The sequence below is a fragment of the Sorex fumeus genome, unplaced genomic scaffold (genome assembly GCF_029834395.1).
Source record: "Sorex fumeus unplaced genomic scaffold, SorFum_2.1 ptg000013l, whole genome shotgun sequence".
NCBI classification, from domain to species: Eukaryota; Metazoa; Chordata; class Mammalia; order Eulipotyphla; family Soricidae; genus Sorex; species Sorex fumeus.
This window is the reverse complement of record NW_026606070.1, coordinates 2372723-2390000: the sequence shown is the minus strand read 5'-3', so window position 1 is coordinate 2390000 and position 17278 is coordinate 2372723. Positions and strand designations below refer to the sequence as shown.

The 17278-nt window shown below is 54.6% G+C and overlaps 1 protein-coding gene across 2 annotated transcripts in view; it reads left to right on the top strand.

Moving 5' to 3' along the window:
* AFF1 (ALF transcription elongation factor 1) overlaps positions 1-17278 on the top strand; it is a 148838-nt gene that overhangs the window by 38705 nt on the left and 92855 nt on the right. Inside the window, exon 1 of one of the 2 annotated variants that reach the window (XM_056111520.1) lies at positions 10877-10998. The exons of the other annotated variant lie outside the window; for it this stretch is intronic. Within the exon in view, the coding sequence (XP_055967495.1) occupies positions 10982-10998 (17 nt within the window). The 5' untranslated portion in view covers positions 10877-10981. Of the gene's footprint in view, positions 1-10876; positions 10999-17278 lie in introns of those variants that run through there. 2 annotated transcript variants of the gene reach the window in all.

The window sequence follows — 17278 nt, the reverse complement described above, 5'->3', positions numbered from 1 at the left end:
CCCTTTGAAGTTTCTCTGGCCCATGACTTCCCTGCAGTCTTTTTTTTTTTTTTCATGAGATCTAGATAGTACTATAGCACTGTCCTCCCGTTGTTCATCAATTTGCTTGAGCGGGCACCAGTAACATCTCCATTGTGAGATTTGTTGTTACTGTTTTTGGCATGGGCTGGAGCGATAGCACAGCGGTAGGGCGTTTGACTTGCGCGTAGCCAGCCCGGCTGAGCCGGGTTCGATTCCTCTGCTCCTCTCGGAGAACCTGGCAAGCTACCGAGAGTATCTCGCCCGCATGGTAAAGCCTGGCAAGCTACCAGTGATGTATTCAATATGCCAGACACAGTAACAAGTCTCAAAATGGAGACATTACTGGGCCCGCTCAGGCAAAATCGACGAACAATGGGAGGACAGTGCTGCAGTTTTTGGCATACTGAATATGCCACGGGTAGCTTGCCAGGCTTTGTTTGTTGGTGGGATACTCTCGGTAGCTTGCCGGGCTCTCTGAGAGGGACAGAGGAAACAAACCCGGGTCGGCCACGTGCAAAGCAAACGCCCTACCCGCTGTGCTATCGCTCTAGCCCTAGGTAAAGGCAGAAATCTAGGTAAAGCCAGAAGGCTCTTCGTGTTCCTAGAACGAGCAGACGCCATTGGGCTACACTAGCACGCAACAGGGATGAATGGAGACGCTGCTGGCGCCCACTCGAGCAAATGGATGAGTAACGGGATGTCAAGTGAATCGAGTGATCAAGTTGCAAGTAAAGCAGCCCTGGTTTTGGCGAGCACAGCTTGAGCCCTCCAGCAGAATGTGAGGTGCACGCCCCAAGTGAGGTTCTGAGTTGTTGGGATCTGGACAACTGCTTGGGATGAGCACAACCCCAGGGTAGCCCCCAGGGCAGGCCTGCAGGCCCCAGACTGTGTGTGTGTGTGTGTGTGTGTGTGTGTGTGTGTGTGTGTCTGTGTGTGTGTGTGTGTGTCTGTGTGTGTCGTCCGTTGGTCTGCCTGGCTGCGTGCCGTGCGTGTCACGGTCTGTGTCGCCCGTAACCTGCAATTACTGCCTGCTGTGGGTTGTCTGTGCACGCAGATTTTTCCCCCGGAGGAAAGAAAATCCTCGTGTAGACTGGAAAATAGCTTTCATTTCTGAAACCTTTCCACTTTTCTTCCGTGTATTTGGAAAGAGATATGGGTTGTCTTTGAAGGGGTGGGAAAGTTCCCAACGCCAAAATGCTGGTTAGTAACAAATGTTTCAGGGACCAGACGGGGAACAGGGGTGAGAGTACTGTGTGTTTTTCCAGGGTGTTTCGGGTGCCCATGGGCTTGTGAGTCACCCGAGGGCCGTGTGAGAACGGGCTCATGATCTCAGCGATCTAGAGAAGAACCCGCGGTTGTCATTGTTCCTGGCCGTCGCCCTCAGCCGGGCTCCTTCCTGGTGGAAGGACAGGCCCGATGGCCGGAGCTCACTCTTCCCTGGACTCCATTTCCGGGGCTGTGCTCCCAGGGGCTCGCGCTCACCCAGGTCTGGTCTCAGGACTCATGTTGTGCCCACACGTGGCCTTCGTGGGTGGGTTTGCCGTGTTCCTCTATTGTGGGACTCACACGTGCCTCACTGCAGCTGGGAGCCTGTGGGACCCTGGGGGTTCGGACCCATGGCCACACACTTGCTAGGCAGGTGCTGTGCCCTCCACCCCTGCACTGGGCCCTCTGGGTTGTGTGCCGCACGCAAACATGCGTTTACTGTACCTCACCCGACTCTGCTGCCTGGTGGGTGCTCAGGAGGGCTTGGGCTTCCGTGTGGTCCCTAGCGGACGCCTGTGGAAAGCTTCGGTGATCGTGGGCATGTGTGTTTTAGCACTTCTAACACTGTCCTCCTGTTGTTCATCAATTTGCTCGAGCGGGCACCAGTAACATCTCACAATAAATTGTGAGACTTTGTTGCTGTTTTTGGCATATCGACTATGTCACGGGGAGCTTGCCAGGCTTTGCTGTGCGGGCGAGAGGCTCTCGCCGAATCGAACCCGGGTTGGCCATGTCAGCTGCATGCCAGGCAAACGCCCTACCCGCTGTGCTATTTCAGTACGTGCTGGGTTCCCTGGAGCCCCGCCGGGAGTGATCCCCGAGCACAGAACCAGGAGCAAGCACCTAGCACCGCCAGATGTGGTACCAAACAGTTATCAAAGGGGAGGGGGCTGCCGGGAGGCTGGTTTTAGAACTTTCTAGCTGCTGGTCCCAGGCAGCTGTGGGAGGGCAGCCTGGGATTCCTGCCAGGCTCCTGGGGGGGGAGAGAGAGAGAGGGAGCTTGTAGACAGAGCCCTTTCTTTCCCGGAGAAGTGGATTCCATGACTTCTGTCTTCCTCCTGGAGCTAAGATTTGATTGAATGTTTGAAATAGGGATCGTGACATCGCGGGAGGAGGGCTGGGAGCCAAGCTCATGGGTGCTCAGAGCTGTGCTTGGCTCAGTTTAGTGCCAGGGATTTGGACTTTGCATGGTTCTGAGCTTGAGGGACCATGTGATACCCAGGACTGAGCCCCCCCTCTTTTTACACATACACACAATAATTGTGATTTTATTTTATCTTATTAATTAATTTATTTTTGGGTCACACCCAGCGGTGCTCAGGGGTCACTCCTGGCTCTGCACTCAGGAATTACCGCTGGCGGTGCTCAGGGGACCGTATGGGATGCTGGGAATCGAACCTGGGTTGGCTGCATGCAAGGCAAACACCCTACCCGCTGTGCTATTGCTCTGGTCCCGTGCTTTTCTTTTTATTTTTTTAGTGACAATGAAAGACAGATGCTTTCATTTTATAATCTTTGGAAACCTGCAAATGTGCAGAAAAAAATCATTTCGCCCTTCCTGGAATGTGCGTCTGGCATTTGGCAGACGCCCAGGTAGCCCTTGTGATCTGTGCATTTCATTTATCTGGGATGAAGTCGGACCCTAATGAACGCGCTGCATTGCAACTCCTGTTTTTTATTTTAGCCTTTATTTTTTTTTTAATCACAATCTCTTTGCATGTCAGGAAACAACTTGGTAGAAAATTACGGACTTGGGCGGTGGAATACGTGAAAGCATCTTTAGCCAAGGGGAAACGGAGCCTTGTAGGATAAATTTCTAAAAGTAAAAAGGTCTTAGCTCACGTCTCTCCACCCCGCCCCATCCCCTTCTTCTCTTAGTTTCTTAGCGATCCCATGTGGGCAGTGGATGGTCTGGCCCGCTCAGGCTGCAGGTTCGCCGCCTGCCCCGGGCCTGTCTCAGGCTGCCTGCCTCCACACACCCTCCCCGGCTGGTCGGGCACGCAGCAGGCAGCCTCGTCCTAGGGGCTTGCTGCCCACCATCCGAGTCAGGCCCTTGGTGGAGATGGGGGTCCTGAAGTCTCTCCTGGCCTGCTGCTAGAACCCTCCGGGTTCTGACTTCTACTTTTACTCCATGCAATGGGGATCGATCCGAGTCTTCCTTCCCTGTCCCTGTGTGTGAGGAAACAAAAGCAGTTTCCTTTCTTTTGTCGAAAGCTCTTCTTTCCTCGGGAGCAGCTGGGCAGCTGAGTGGCACTCTGGCTCTGCTGAGTGACCCGGCCCCTTCAGCTCAGCTCCCGAGAAGGCCCGCAGGCCCAGGAAACTGTCCAGGGCATCCGGGCGAAATGGACTGAAAGGCCGGACTTGCACTTCCTGGGAGTTCCTAATGGGATTTTTGCAAGACAGTGGGTGGACTGAGGCGAGTGACGTTTCTGGGGCTTGACACGGACCCCTTGGCCTGTGGGCAAGGAGGAGCTGGAGAATGAAGCCAAGTGTCATGCTGCAAGTCCTGAGCAGAGCTTCCCAGGGGGCCCTCGTGGAGGAGGCGGCTGGGAGCGGCTTGGATGTCTGGGACAGCAGCATAAGACATTGGGCGGGCTTCAGGGAGAGGTGGTGTGAGGGGTCTGGGAGAGGAACAAGGCAAGAATCTGGCCCTCCTCACAGCACAGAAAGAGGTGCCGAGTTCTCTCCTTAGCCCAAGGCCAGCAACCAAATCAGTGCCCTTAGATCAGATTATAACTTGCAGCGTGCAGTGAAATTGTGTGAGTCCTGAGTCGACACTCACTCAGGAACGAAGAACAAATCTTTCTTACACCCGGATTCCAAATAAGGTGCCCACGAATGTATGGGCAGGGCAGGATTGCCCTTTCCTCTTGTAGAGAAGATACCAGATGAGCCCCCACAGGGCAGACTTCAGGACTCCTCGTCGGAGTTCTGCCCTGCCAAGGTCACAGCATGAGCCGCCGACACGGCACTGTGCAGCTCGGAACCAGAGAAGATGCTAGCGCAAGACCAAGGTCAAGGAAAATCTCCTGCCTGGACAGGCGGGCTCCGAGTGGCCAATGTTGAATAGTTCCGGTTCCTCTGTTTCTCTGTGTAGTGTGGAGATATGGGGGCGAGGGCCAGTGTGGCATGAACCACAGTGCCCTGCCAGCACCCCTGGTCCACCTGATGGGTGCGGCTCAGGCACTGGGCAGCGTGGACTGCAGCACGGGTGGAAAATTGCTCTTGGCAGAAAAGGGGGAGCCGGTCTGAACCACTGTTCAGGTTTTGCGGGATCTTTGTCTTCCCTTGCCGAAATCATTTCAGGAGGAAACGAATAGTGGATTCAAATAGTTTCATTTTCTTTAGAGAAATCTGAAGGGAGAGCGTGGAGGGTTCTGCGTCCAAGCCAGCTGTGACCTCCGCAGAGGGCAGTGTCCCCCAGTGTGCTCAGCTCGGGTGCAGGCCAGTCTCTGAGAGGGCAGCGGGGGCACTGCTTGCCTTTGCAATGTTGGTTTTCCCCAAACTGCCCTGCCTGGGGCTTTCTGAGTGACCCGGGGCTCTGGGAGGAGAAGTGGCTCTTGGTGAGTTTTTCCATATTCTTTTTAAAATTTTTTTTTTCATTTTTGAAAAGGTTACAAATAGTTATTATAGTCAATGGTAATTGGTAATGTTGTCTTCATACTCTTTTTTTTGGGGGGGGTAAAAAATTTTGCTGATGCGTAATGCTAACTGAAAGTGTGATTAGATGAGTCTTATTAGTGGTCAAGACCAGGGTTGGAGCAATAGCACAGTGGGTAGGGCATTTGCCTTGCACGTGGCCGACCCAGGTTCGATTCCCAGCATCCCATAGGGTCCCTCAAGCACTGTCAGGAGTGATTTCTGAATGTATGAACCAGGAGTAACTCCTCTGCATCGCTGGGTGTGACCCTAAAAAGATTTATTAAAAAAAAAAAAAAGAAGACCTTGTGTTTCTCCTGGAGCGGCAACCTTCCTGGTGCAGGGGGGCCCCTCTCGGGTGGCGCGTCCCTCAAGGCTACTCCTGGGCTAGTGACTTGGGCACTTTTGTAAGTCAGGCCTTGGCTGCCACTGCCTGGAGCCCTCCCTGTCTCCCTGCAGAGCCCAAGCCCCTTGGAACTGGGCTCTGGGCCGCAGCCCTGACCCGCAAGTCTTTTAGCCAGGATGGACAATCAGCACTGCAAGATTGGAAGCGGAACTGCGGGGACTCCTCAGAGAGGTCCTTGGGAATTCTTTTTTCTTTCCCCTTGGAGAATCATTTCTTCACCTTGTGTTGAATCTAAATTGACTCCAAAAAAAGAAGAGTTGGGAGAACTTGCGCCAGCCTGTAGAGGGGAAGTAATGAATATGTGTGGGCAGAGAAAGGACGTGACTGTGTGGGGCAGAAGCAGAGAGACACTGCTTTGTCCAAGAGGTGAGGGAGATTAAGCACCAGTCTTTATTTTATTTATTTACTTATTTATTTATAGGTCACATCCGGCGCTGCTCAAGGGTTACTCCTGGCTCTGCAGTCAGGAATTACTGTTGGCAGTGCTCGGGGGACCACATGGGGTGTTGGGGAGTCAAACCCGGGTTGGCCGCGTGCAAGGCAAACGCCCTACCCACTATGCTATCGCTCCAGCCCCAAGCGTCAGTCTTTAAAATACAGTCATGTTCACTGGCAGAATGCAGGACAACTCCAGGAATCCGTTTCTCGGATGCATCAGAAAGTCTGAGGTGGAAGGTCTTTTTTTTTTTTTTTAATCTCATTTTGCCAATGGAACTTGTCTGGCAGGGAGGTAAGGCTGGGGGCCAGTGACCCGTGTGTCTCTGGGTCTCTTCGTGAGACTCCGTGAGTAGTTGCGGTCTGAGCTCTGGGCCAGTCCCGAGAGTGCTCCTGGAACCTTAGGGGAGGACGGAGGCCCTGGGAGGCAGCTCTGGGATGGGCACGGCCTGCCCTGCCAGTCCCTTCGAGTAAGGAAGGAGGCGAAAGCTAAGATGGAGCCTGGCTCGGGAAAGACGTCATTCTGAAGGGGAAGGTCTGGCTGAGATGGACCAGGAACTCTGCCTCCACTCCGCCCGAGAACTACCGTATGGGAACCGGAGAGGAGAGCTCAGAGATCGGGGGTCAGGCTTGGCGACCAGAACCCAAAGGAGAAAACTCCCCTGCAGGACTGAGAGTGCAATGAGGACTCTTCAAACCAAGCTCTCCAAAACCAAACATGAAAATTTACATTTTATATGTAGGGGCTGGGCTGGAGCGATAGCACATCGGGCAGGGCATTTGCCTTGCACGCAGCTGACCTGGGTTCGATTCCTCCACCCCGTCTTGGAGAGCCCCGCAAGCTACTGAAAGTATCGCGCCCGCTCAGCAAAGCCTGGCAAGCTCCCTGTGACGTATTCGATATGCCGGACACAGTAACAAGTCTCACAATGGAGACATTAACTGGTGTCCGCTCAAGCAAATCGATGAACAACGTGAGGACAGTGCTACAGTATGTAGGGTCTGAGGCTGTATCTGTTATGCACAATGAACCATGAATTATTAAAATATTACCCCATGTCTGCTCTTGATAACACTGGTGCACATTTGTAATTTTACCTGTATGTTATATATGCCATAAATGTTGCCACTATCTGTGAAAGATTTATTTTTAAGGTTCATGAATTTACGGACCTAGTCATTTGAATTCCTTTCAATTACTCCTAGTAGCTCATATTTGTGGAATCATGTGGTTCTTTCTTGAGGGGGAGGGGGCTTTAACATACTTGGTCACTGCGGGATTGATGAATACAGACACTGTAAAATTAATTACATATTCTCCACAGACAGAGAAGTTTGTTTGTTTATTTGTTTTTTATTGAGTATATTGTGACATTTTTTTGCAATTTCCACTAGAAATTTTTTGTATCTGGGGTTTTGGTAGTCAGGTGCTTAGGGGATTGGGTCTGGGATCCAACTCTTCCCCATTTTCTGGTCCAATTCCTAAGTCTTTATGGTTTTCTGGTGTTTGTTTTTGTTGTTCTTCCCTCTTTGCGGGGAAGCTTGAACCCAAGTCTCCCGCATCCATAGTGCACGTGGTGGTGTAACCTCTTTGTAGGATGAACTAGTTATTATTACCTGGTTTGACTATATTTGGGGGCTCAGGAAGTCTTCACTTGAAGGCTATGAAGCCTGATAGTAGAGCACACGATCACGATCATCCTGTTGTTCGTCGATTGCCTCGAGCAGGCACCAGTAACGTCTCCTTCGCCCTAGCGCTGAGATTTTAAAAAGTGCCATATTCAAGGCTCTTTCTGGTTTGGGAGAATGAGACCCATCATTGTTACTGGCTTTTGGCATATTGGGTACGCCACGGGGAGTTTGCCAGACTCTGCTGTGGGGGCAGGTAGCCTGCCAGGTTGTCCAAAGCAAGAATGAGATAATAAGATGTCTTCTGGGAGCTGGGTCTCTGGGTCTTGGCTATTGATGGGATTACACGGTGCCTGGGGGAGGTTGGTGGGTGTGACCCCTGCCTACTGGAAGATGGAGGATCTGGGTGGGGGATGCCCAGCCCTGATCGAGCAGGCTTGGAGATCTCAGCACATCAGAGTATAATTGAGTGTTGTGCAAATGAGCAGTGTGTGAAATTACATCAGAAAGCTCAGGGATTAAGATTAAGAACGTATTTTTATTCGGTTTAACTGCCAAACAAGACTGTGGGTGTGATGTTTCCAAAACACCTAGAAATCATAGCCTCTGTGTTTGTTTAGTAGGACTTCTTTTTCTAGCCACATGCAGTATCTGCTTCTAGAATCATCTCTTGTCTTCCTCCCACATCTCCACTACTTTATATTACAAATGATTTCAGAGTCTTGGAAACCTCAGGGGTCGTCTTTATCTGTTGGTGCCTGATTTCCTTTGGGAAAAAAATACTTGTGTTGCTTTATTTCCTCATATTTAAATAGCATTAACAACAGTTCGTAGAGGAAAGATGTCAATTTAACACCAGTGATGGTACAGTTCTACCTTGTGGGAACTGAGATTCTCCTGGTGATGCTCAGGTGTTACTCCTGACTCTGCACTCAGGAATTACTCCTGGCGGTGCTGAGGGAACTGTATGGGATGTGGGGGTTGAAGCCGGGTCGGCCGTGTGCAAGGCAAACACCCTCCCCACTGTATTGCCGCTCCAGCCCTAGGAAGTGAAAGATTTGTGAGTCAGTGCTCTTTTGAAATACAGTTGTTCTGTTCACTTTCATGTGTATCGGCTTAACACATTACTAATGGTGGTATTTGGAATAGTAAGAGAACAATGGGGTACAATGGTAAGTATAAAATTCTTATGAGTACAAATTTTGCCTTGACTTTTTGGTTTTTCTGATGGTTTATCAGTATTGTTCAAGAGAAGTCTGTTTGTTTGTTTTGGGTGCTCAGATACTTTCTTCTGACTTTGTATTCAGGAATCACTTTGCCGGGGCTTGGGGGACCATAGATGGTTCCGGGGGATGGAGCCCCAGGCATCTGCAGGGAATAGCAAGCACTGTTCACGTTGCTGTCTGTCCCCTCTGTCCTGTGCAGAAGACTCATGGAGAAACGGTGCAGTTCAGTCACAGTCCAATGAGGAACCAGGCATTTTAAGCCACCCCTCCCCCCAAATAAACAGAAGATGTATTATTTTATTTTAGTTTTGGTTTTTGGGCCACACCCAGTGGTACTGAGGGGTTTCTCCTGGCTCTGTGCTCAGGGGGTCACTCCTGATGGGCCTTAGGAGACCATACAGGGTGCCTGGGATCGAACCCAGGTCAGCTGTGTGTGAGACAAGTCCTCCTGCCCACTGTACTATTATCTTCGTTATCCGCTTGCTTTGAGTGATTCTCCTAGGGAGTGGATAGCAGGCTCTGTCCAGGTGCCCCTCCTGGGACCTCATCCCTCAAGGATTCTAATTCAGCTCTGAAGTGTATTTTTTGTAGTTGTGTTTGTTTGGGGGCACACCTGGCAGTGACTGTGTGCTCAGGGCTCAGTCCTGGAGGGGCTCTGGTGTGTATGCCAGCGAGGACTCTACCTCCTCCCCTTCCTCTCTAGGCCCCCCCCCCCCGCCCCCCCCAGTCTGTCTTTTCTAACAGGTAACTCAGATGATGGGACCACATTCATTTTTGCCAGGGCTGATAAAGATGCCATTAAACTTAGTTGTTCAGCTTCAGAGTCATTCGGATCCATTGTTCTGTCTTGGGCTTGCGGTCGGAATCCTTTACCCTGACCGTGTCTGTATCATTTGGAAAAATGTCGTTCACTGAGTTACCGCGTAACTTCTACAATAATTGCCTACTCATCGGTCAAGTCACGATGGGTATCTCACAGCAAAAAAATCACTTAAATAGGAGGAAGCCAAATCTCAGGATTTTCTCCTTCAGTATTTTAGGCTCGCAGTGGTGGACGCCAAGTTTCACGAAATGCCCAAAAGTTCAAAATTCTTTCCTTGGCGGTGAACACTGTCGGTTGTTCCCTTGAAGAAAGAAACCGACACACTTGGGTTCCCCACGGAGGTTCCCTGGGAGCGCCCCCGAGAAGGAGGTTCCCCAAGGAGCCCCCCAGAAGGCGGTTCCCGGGGAGCGCCCCCCCGAGGGGGCAGTTCCCCAAGGAGCCCCCCAGAAGGCGGTTCCCGGGGATCGCCCCCAGAGAAGGCGGTTCCCGGGGAGCCCCTCGAGAAGGCGGTTCCCGGGGAGCCCCCCAGAAGGCGGTTCCCGGGGAGCCCCCCAGAAGGCAGTTCCCGGGGAGCCCCTCGAGAAGGCGGTTCCCCAAGGAGCCCCCCAGAAGGCGGTTCCCGGGGAGCCCCTCGAGAAGGCGGTTCCCCAAGGAGCCCCCCAGAAGGCGGTTCCCGGGGAGCCCCTCGAGAAGGCGGTTCCCAAGGAGCCCCCCAGAAGGCGGTTCCGGGGGAGCCCCCCGAGAAGGCGGTTCCCCAAGGAGCCCCCCAGAAGGCGGTTCCCGGGGAGCCCCCCGAGAAGGCGGTTCCCCAAGGAGCCCCCCAGAAGGCGGTTCCCGGGGAGCCCCTCGAGAAGGCGGTTCCGCAGCGCGGGGCCGAGGCCCTGGAGCCGCTGCGCTCCCGGGGAGGCCGAGGCGCAGCGCGGGGGACAGGCCCGCCGCGCCCCTGTGTCTTGAGCGGCGCGGGGACCCCACTCCTGGGGGTGTGCGTTTGCGGGGTGCGCTTGCGTGCTGGGCTCGGCTGCTGCCCCGGGACCCCCCCTCCAACTCCCTCTCCCCGCAACTTCCTTTCTTTGGCCCTCGGGGGCAGATGGGGGTGGTGGGCTCCCGGCTCTGTGCCCACCGAGCACCCCCGGCGGGGCTCGGGACGGGAGGGGAGCCTCGGCCGGGCCGGGGCATCCCCGGCGCGCCGTGCGCGGCGGGCCGGGCGCGGGCTCTTAAGGCGTCGGGCCGTACCACCGGGCGCGGGGCGCGGGGGTGCGGCGGGGCCGGCCGGGGCCGGGGCGCGGGGCCGGGGGCGCGGGGGCGGCGGCGCGCGCGGGGCGGGGTGGGCGGGGGCGGCGCGCGCGCGCGGGCGGGCGGGACCGGCGGGGCCGGGGGGCGCGCGCGGCGGGGGGCGGCGGGGCGCGGGGCCGGGCGCGTCCCCCCGCGCGGGGCGTCCGGCCGGCCCGGTGCCCGGATGTCCCTCCGGCCCGGCGCGGGCCAATCGCGGGCGCGCGGGCGGCGCAGGTAGCGGCGGGGCGCGGGCAGCCCCGAGCCATGGCAGCGCCCGCCAGGTGAGCGCGGGGCGCGCCGGGCGCGCGGGGGGCGCGGGGGGGCGGGCTCGGCCGGGCGCGCGCCCACCCCGGGGGGACGGACAGCCGGCGCTCGGGAGGGGAAGCCCCCCCTGGCCCGGCCCGCGACCCCCTGCGGGAGCGATCCTCCCCCCCCGGAGCAGCGCGCGCCCCGGCCCGGGAGGTGCCCCCGAGACCCCCGCAGGGTGCGGGTCCGGCACTGGGGTAGGGGGCGCGGGGACCGGGACGCGCCCCGGGGGACCGGGACGCACCCAGGTGGGGCTCGCGCGCGTGTGCTCGGGTGGGTGTGGCGGCTGCTGGGGCCGGGGGACGCGCCCGCGCTCCGCGCACAGTGCTCGGCAGCTGTCACCGCGCCGGGGCTGGCGGTGGAGACCCCGGGGCGCCCGCGGTCCGCATCGGGGCAGCGGCCTGGCCTTGCTGGAGGTCACCGGGGCGCCCGGTCCCGCAGCGCCGCCTGTCCGGGTCGAGGGACTCCGTGGAGTGGGGTGGGGGGTCACCGCGCAGTTCCCATCCCGGGGAAGGGGTGCGCCCGTCCCCGTGTGCGCCCCGGCCTGCTTCCCCGGCGCTGCGGGCTGGTCCTTGAACTCGGAACAAAGCCCCCCGGGCGGGGGACTCCATCCCGGGGGGTTCGGGAACGCCTCGGCTCCCCGGATGCGCCGGGAGTGCGGGCCTGGGTGGCCCCGGCCCTGGGTGCGCCCTAGGGGACCGGAGGCCGCGGTGCGGAGGTGGCCGGGAGGGCGCGGGGAAGCGGTGGCCCCCCGAGCCGTGTGGGAGAAACTGAACCTCACTTGTGATGGATGGGCTGGCGGAGGGAAGCCCCGCCCTGGAGCCGCACACAGAATCTTTCTGTTCTTGAAACAATTTAGCTGGTTGAAGCGCTTGGAAGCCAGCCAGCCCCTTAACCACGGGAGTTACAGGAACAAGTGCTGTTACAATCCGGCTCGGCTGAAGTTTTTTTTTTCTTTTCTAAAAGTGAATGTTGAAGGCAACAAAAGAGAAAACAAAAAGTGAATTTCCTAGCACACTTGATAGTGAAGCGGGCACTTGACTGCAGGCGTTCTTTGGCGCTGCCCCCAGGTAATAAAGTCCGAGTGGGTGTTGCCTGAGGAGTGATTCCATCTGAGCGCGCCAGGTGGGGAGCCGCTCGCGGGGCACACTGCTGGCTCACTTATTACTCCAGGAGTATACTTTGGGGGAAAAAATGAACTAAGTATTTCTTTGCTTGGGAACGGGAACCTTTTTTTTTTTTTTTTTTGCTTTTTGGGTCACACCCGGCAATGCACAGGGGTTACTCCTGGCTCATACACTCAGGAATCACTCCTGGCGGTGCTCAGGGGACCATATGGGATGCTGGGAATCGAACCCGGGTCAGCCGCGTGCAAGGCAAACGCCCTACCCGCTGTGCTCTCTCTCCAGCCCCTGCTTGGGAACTTTTATAAAATCGTGGTGCTGTCTTCCTCTCCCGCCACCAGAAATTTAAAAATAGGAGATTTTTGTTCGGCGTTAGGTGGTTGATCTCTTTAAAATGGAAGATGGTTATGGAACGAAATGTGAATTGCCCAAGCTTGTAAATTGGATGTTGGCTCAGTATTTCAGGAGCCTGAACTGTTGGGTTGGTTTGGAGTTTCCCAAGCCTGGAGATTGGCAGTCGCTTACAAGTGCGGCCTTGGATGGAGCCAGCGGCCTTTGTGCAGGACAGGTACCTGGACCACATTTGTTTCTAGAACTAGAACCAGTGTCCCTTAGTGTGACTAGTGGCAGGGCATGGCTTTGGTAGCCGTTCTCTGATGCGGAGCACTGGGGTCCGGCCGATCTCCGAGACGATTGTTATAAAACCTGCTGTGATGTCTCTGGAGGTATTTTCGGTGGGCGGTGGAACCCCAGTTGGCCTGAATCTGTTCTCACCCAGCAGTAACTGTATCTGCTCCTGGAAGGTTCAGCTGCTGTGCCCTCAGGGGAGAGGCTGCTCTGGGAATCACCTGCCTTGGGGCACAGGGTGTCACTGTAAAGAGGATAAACTTCTTCGGGGAGGTGCCCAGTAATTCCCCCTCCTGGAAAGGAGTCAGGTAGGCCACATAAGCTGGGAAGCTTTTGATGGGAGCAGAATCTCCCGCCCATCTCACTCTGCTTTCAGCTCTTGGCTTCTGCAGAGGGAGGTCTCTGCACTTGCCGTTGCTCTCTGGGGCCCGTGGCTGCCAGAGAGACCCTCCTGGCATTGTGCAAACCCATATGTGTCAGAGTTGGGACCATTAACTTGATGGTTGGGGGACACTGGCATTTGGTGGCTACACAGCTTCTAACAGAAAACACTTTGAGGTATAAATCCCCCCCCCCATTAGGTTCACTCATGCCCGGTTGTTCCTCACCCCCAGGTTTTTGTTTGGGGGGGTCACACCTGGCTGTACTTAGGGATCACTGCTGCTGGCGCTTGGCTTGGGATCTGTTGTCGTTGTGTGTGAGGCAAACAACCCCCTGCTCCCTGTCCCCCCTCCCCATACACACATCATCTCTCTAGCCTCAGTTTTCCTTATTTTGTTTTGGGGTAACAGCCAGCAGTTGGGGGTCCATCTAGTGCCAGAGATTTAACCAAGACCCCCTGCACGCAAAGCACGCACCTGTCCTGGTTCTTTTTGGTTTTGGTTGGGGGCCACACCTGGCGATGCTCAGGTTCCTCTGCCCTGAGGAATCACTCCGGTGGTCCTTGGAAAGCCGTATAGGATGAACCTGCATTGGCCGTGTGCAAGGCAGGCGCACTCCCTGTCCGCTGCACTAACTCCTGGCCCCCACTTTGTTTATTATGTTGGAAGTTGACTGCAGCTAATGGGCTTTAGAAAAGTTGTGACCCAAATTGCTATGATGCTGCTTTTTGGCAGATGTACTTGATTCCACTGAGGGGTATTTTTTCACTGCAAGAAGATATATCCTTAAATTTCATTTAAAAAAAAAATATATATACACCCTTAAATTGGTATATAAATTGTTTTTCTCTCTCCCCTCCCCCACTTTGTACTTATCAGGCTACTGATGGCCTTGAAAGATAGTTTGTGAAAAAGCCAAGAAACTCATGAAAAATAAGAAGGCCGTAATATTTGAAACGTGCAGTTCAAGTAGTGGTTTCAAGAGGGAGTTCGGCAGCCTCTGAGGCAGTGGGTGTCCTCAGGTTTTCCCGGATGGCACCGTCACAAACGGTGACTCGCCCCAGCGGCTCCCCAGAGATTTCCTTCTGGTCCCTGCCGAGAACCCAGCCCAGCTTCCTGCCTCGGCGGCAGCTTCCGAGAGGGGTGGAGGCTGGGAAGGCTGAGTTGGTTCCTCTCTCTCTCTTTTTATGGCCTGGTTCTTTGGCACAGTTGATGCGAGTGATCTGACGGGATACGGCCCATTATGCACCGTAGCATAGAGGTCTGGGCTGGACTCTCTCTCATCAGCGGGCTGCTGTGTTGAAACAGTTTAACATTCGGGCGTACTGAGTAATGGGACGCGTTGAGCGATGACCCTGCTCCTGCCTTGGCGCTGGCGTTGTTCTTGGGTCCGGTGAGACCCAGTCTCGGACGTTTGCTCTTGCCCCAGAGCTGCGCCCAGGCCTGCTGCTGTCAGCGTCTTCCTGGCTGGAATCTGTGCTTTCTTCCTGATAGCTACGAAATGGGCAGTTACAGAGTTCATGAACTTCAGTGCTGCTTTGAAGTGTAGCATAGCTTGATTGCATCTAAATATGTAAGCTTTGTTTTCTGTTAGCAGACTCTGAGCGAGGGATGAAGAGAAGTGGAGGAGTGAGAGAGAGAGAGAGAGAGAGAGAGAATTTGCAATTTTTTTTTGGGTCACACCTGGCGATGCACAGGGGTTACTCCTGGCTCTGAGCTCAGGAGTTACTCCTGGCGGTGCTTAGGGGACCTTATGGAATGCTGGGAATCGAACCCAGGTCGGCTGCGTGCAAGGCAAACGCCCTACCTGCTGTGCTATTTCTCCAGCCCCGAATTTGCAAGTTTCAGATGCTGTAATCATCTGCGGGTCTCCTGCATTCAGGGACGTTGAGCTGCATCCCTGAGCGCGGTGGGCTGGTGTTGGTCATGGGCTGGTGTTGGTCATCTCTTAAAGGAACGGTTTTGTGCGTCTGCAAGATGCAGGTCACAGCTTGCCGGCATTTGTCCCTCCAATTACTTGGAAGCACAGTGTCCGACTGGACACGGCAGTGCCTTGATTTGGAAGTGGCAGCATAACGGGGCCTGTATCTCAGAATTTCTTTGTTGTCGTTTGTTATGTTTTATTGACACGGAGCAGGTGCAGAACTTCTACAGTGTGTACAATTTCTTATCTTTTTCTTTTTCTTTTTTTTTTTTTTTAGCTTAAGTGAAAAACATTGGGGAACAACTAATTGTGTAAGAGTATTTTTCTCCCCCCTCTATTTAAAACTTCTGAACATTTTTGTTAGGCTTATCCTGTATTCATTGCTCCAAAATGCTGCAGCAATTAGAGTTACCTGAACTTCGGAGTTATGCGTGTATCAGATCAGAGTTTGAATTTGGGCCTGAGGAGGAAGAATAGGCTTGATAACTTGGTGTTAATGCCTTGTGAATCCCCAGATTAAAGATTAATTTAAGTCCACCCACGTGCTGACTTTTGTGTCTTAGTGTCTTGGTTTCTTGGACATAGAATTTTTTTTTTGCTTTTTGGGTCACACCTGGCGATGCACAGGGGTTCCTCCTGGCTCTGCGCTCAGGAATTACTCCTGGCAGTGCTTGGGGGACCCGATGGGATGCTGGGCATCAAACCCGGGTCGGCCGTGTGCAAGGCAAATGCCCTCCCTGCTGGACTGTCGTTCCAGCCTGGGTTTCTTAGACGTAGAGAGCGGAAGCAACTCCATGTTCGAAGAAGTCGTGAGTTGTTTACCTGGCGAGTTAGCCGCTGGCATGGGCGCAGATTAAGCAGCTCTGGCGCCTCTGACTCTGCACTGATAACCAGCGGCTTGGCGCCCAGAGCCCGCTAGCTGCCTGGCGAACAGAGGCTGAGAGGCTTCCACAGCTCCTGTTAGACCCCGTGGAACCTCTGGATCACCTTCCTGTCTCCAGCATACTTGGGGCCGGTGAGACCCTCGTGATCTTCACCTTGTCCCCAGCGTGTCAGAGTCTGGGATGGGCTCTGTCTGATTCATCTCCAACCTACCCGAGGATCCCGGCCCTCTGCCAGACCCCTGCCCTGAGCTGAGAGTGGGAACTCACCGCACGCCCAAGATACATCCCATTAGGAGTTCCTGGGCCGAGGCTTCAGCCTGCTGGAGGTGAGGGTGTGATTTGGAATACGATGCCCGGGGTATTGGTGCCCTTGGTTGGCTTTGGGGGACCGTGTGGATGACGTGGATGGTGGCTCAGTCAGTAAGGAGTGTCTACGCATATCCGACTCTGCTCCTTCCAAGGGAGATTCCTGCCCCGTTTGCAGCACTTTTTTCTTTTCCTGTCTATCCACAGAGGTAAAACTGGACAAGGTGGTCTCAGAACAAGCAGGCTCAGTACCCTGACGGGCTTGTCCTCTGGCTGATGGCGTCTTTTGTCCCTCGGTGGTGTTCCATTGGCTTTGTTTCAGTTCAACCAAAGTGAATTCCGTGCAGATTCTGAAAGCAGCTTCTCGGGCGGTAGTTTGATTTCATTTAATACAGCAAGAGGACCCCGTTCCCCATGAGTGATATATCTCGTCAAGAGGAACGGAAACAAACCCAGGGGGAAGTAGTCTTGTATTTCTGACACCGGCTAACCCGCCGTCTTAATTTTGGTGTTAGATATTTATTTCCAAAACGCTCCTGCTTTCTAAGAGTACCGAGAATTGTTCTTTGTCCTTAATCTCGTGATGCTGGAAGCCCAGAGGCTGGCAGGCGCGTGACCCTGGGTTCGGGTGGGTTGGGGACAGTTGGGGGGGGGGTTGGCATCTGAGGCACTTGCTTGCCTTGACCGACAGGGAGCTCATTGCCCGTCAGCCTGGCTGGCTCTGAACTGGCAGCTAAGCACGGAGTCGGTAGCAAGTATTTTGAGGGCTGTGTGATCATGAGTTCTAGTCTCTGACTCAGTTCCCCAGAGGTTGCCATGAATGCCTCAGGCCCCACCTGCCTTCTTTTGAAATGGGTGTATGCGAGAGATCCAACATTCCGATCTACACACTCTCCTACCTACACGTCCCCTTGTTGAATCAGGAGGTTTCAGGAGAAGGGAGAGGTCTGCTTCTTTCTCTCTGTGTACGTACCCCAGCTGTATTCGTCGAAATGCCTGGGCTCTTTGCT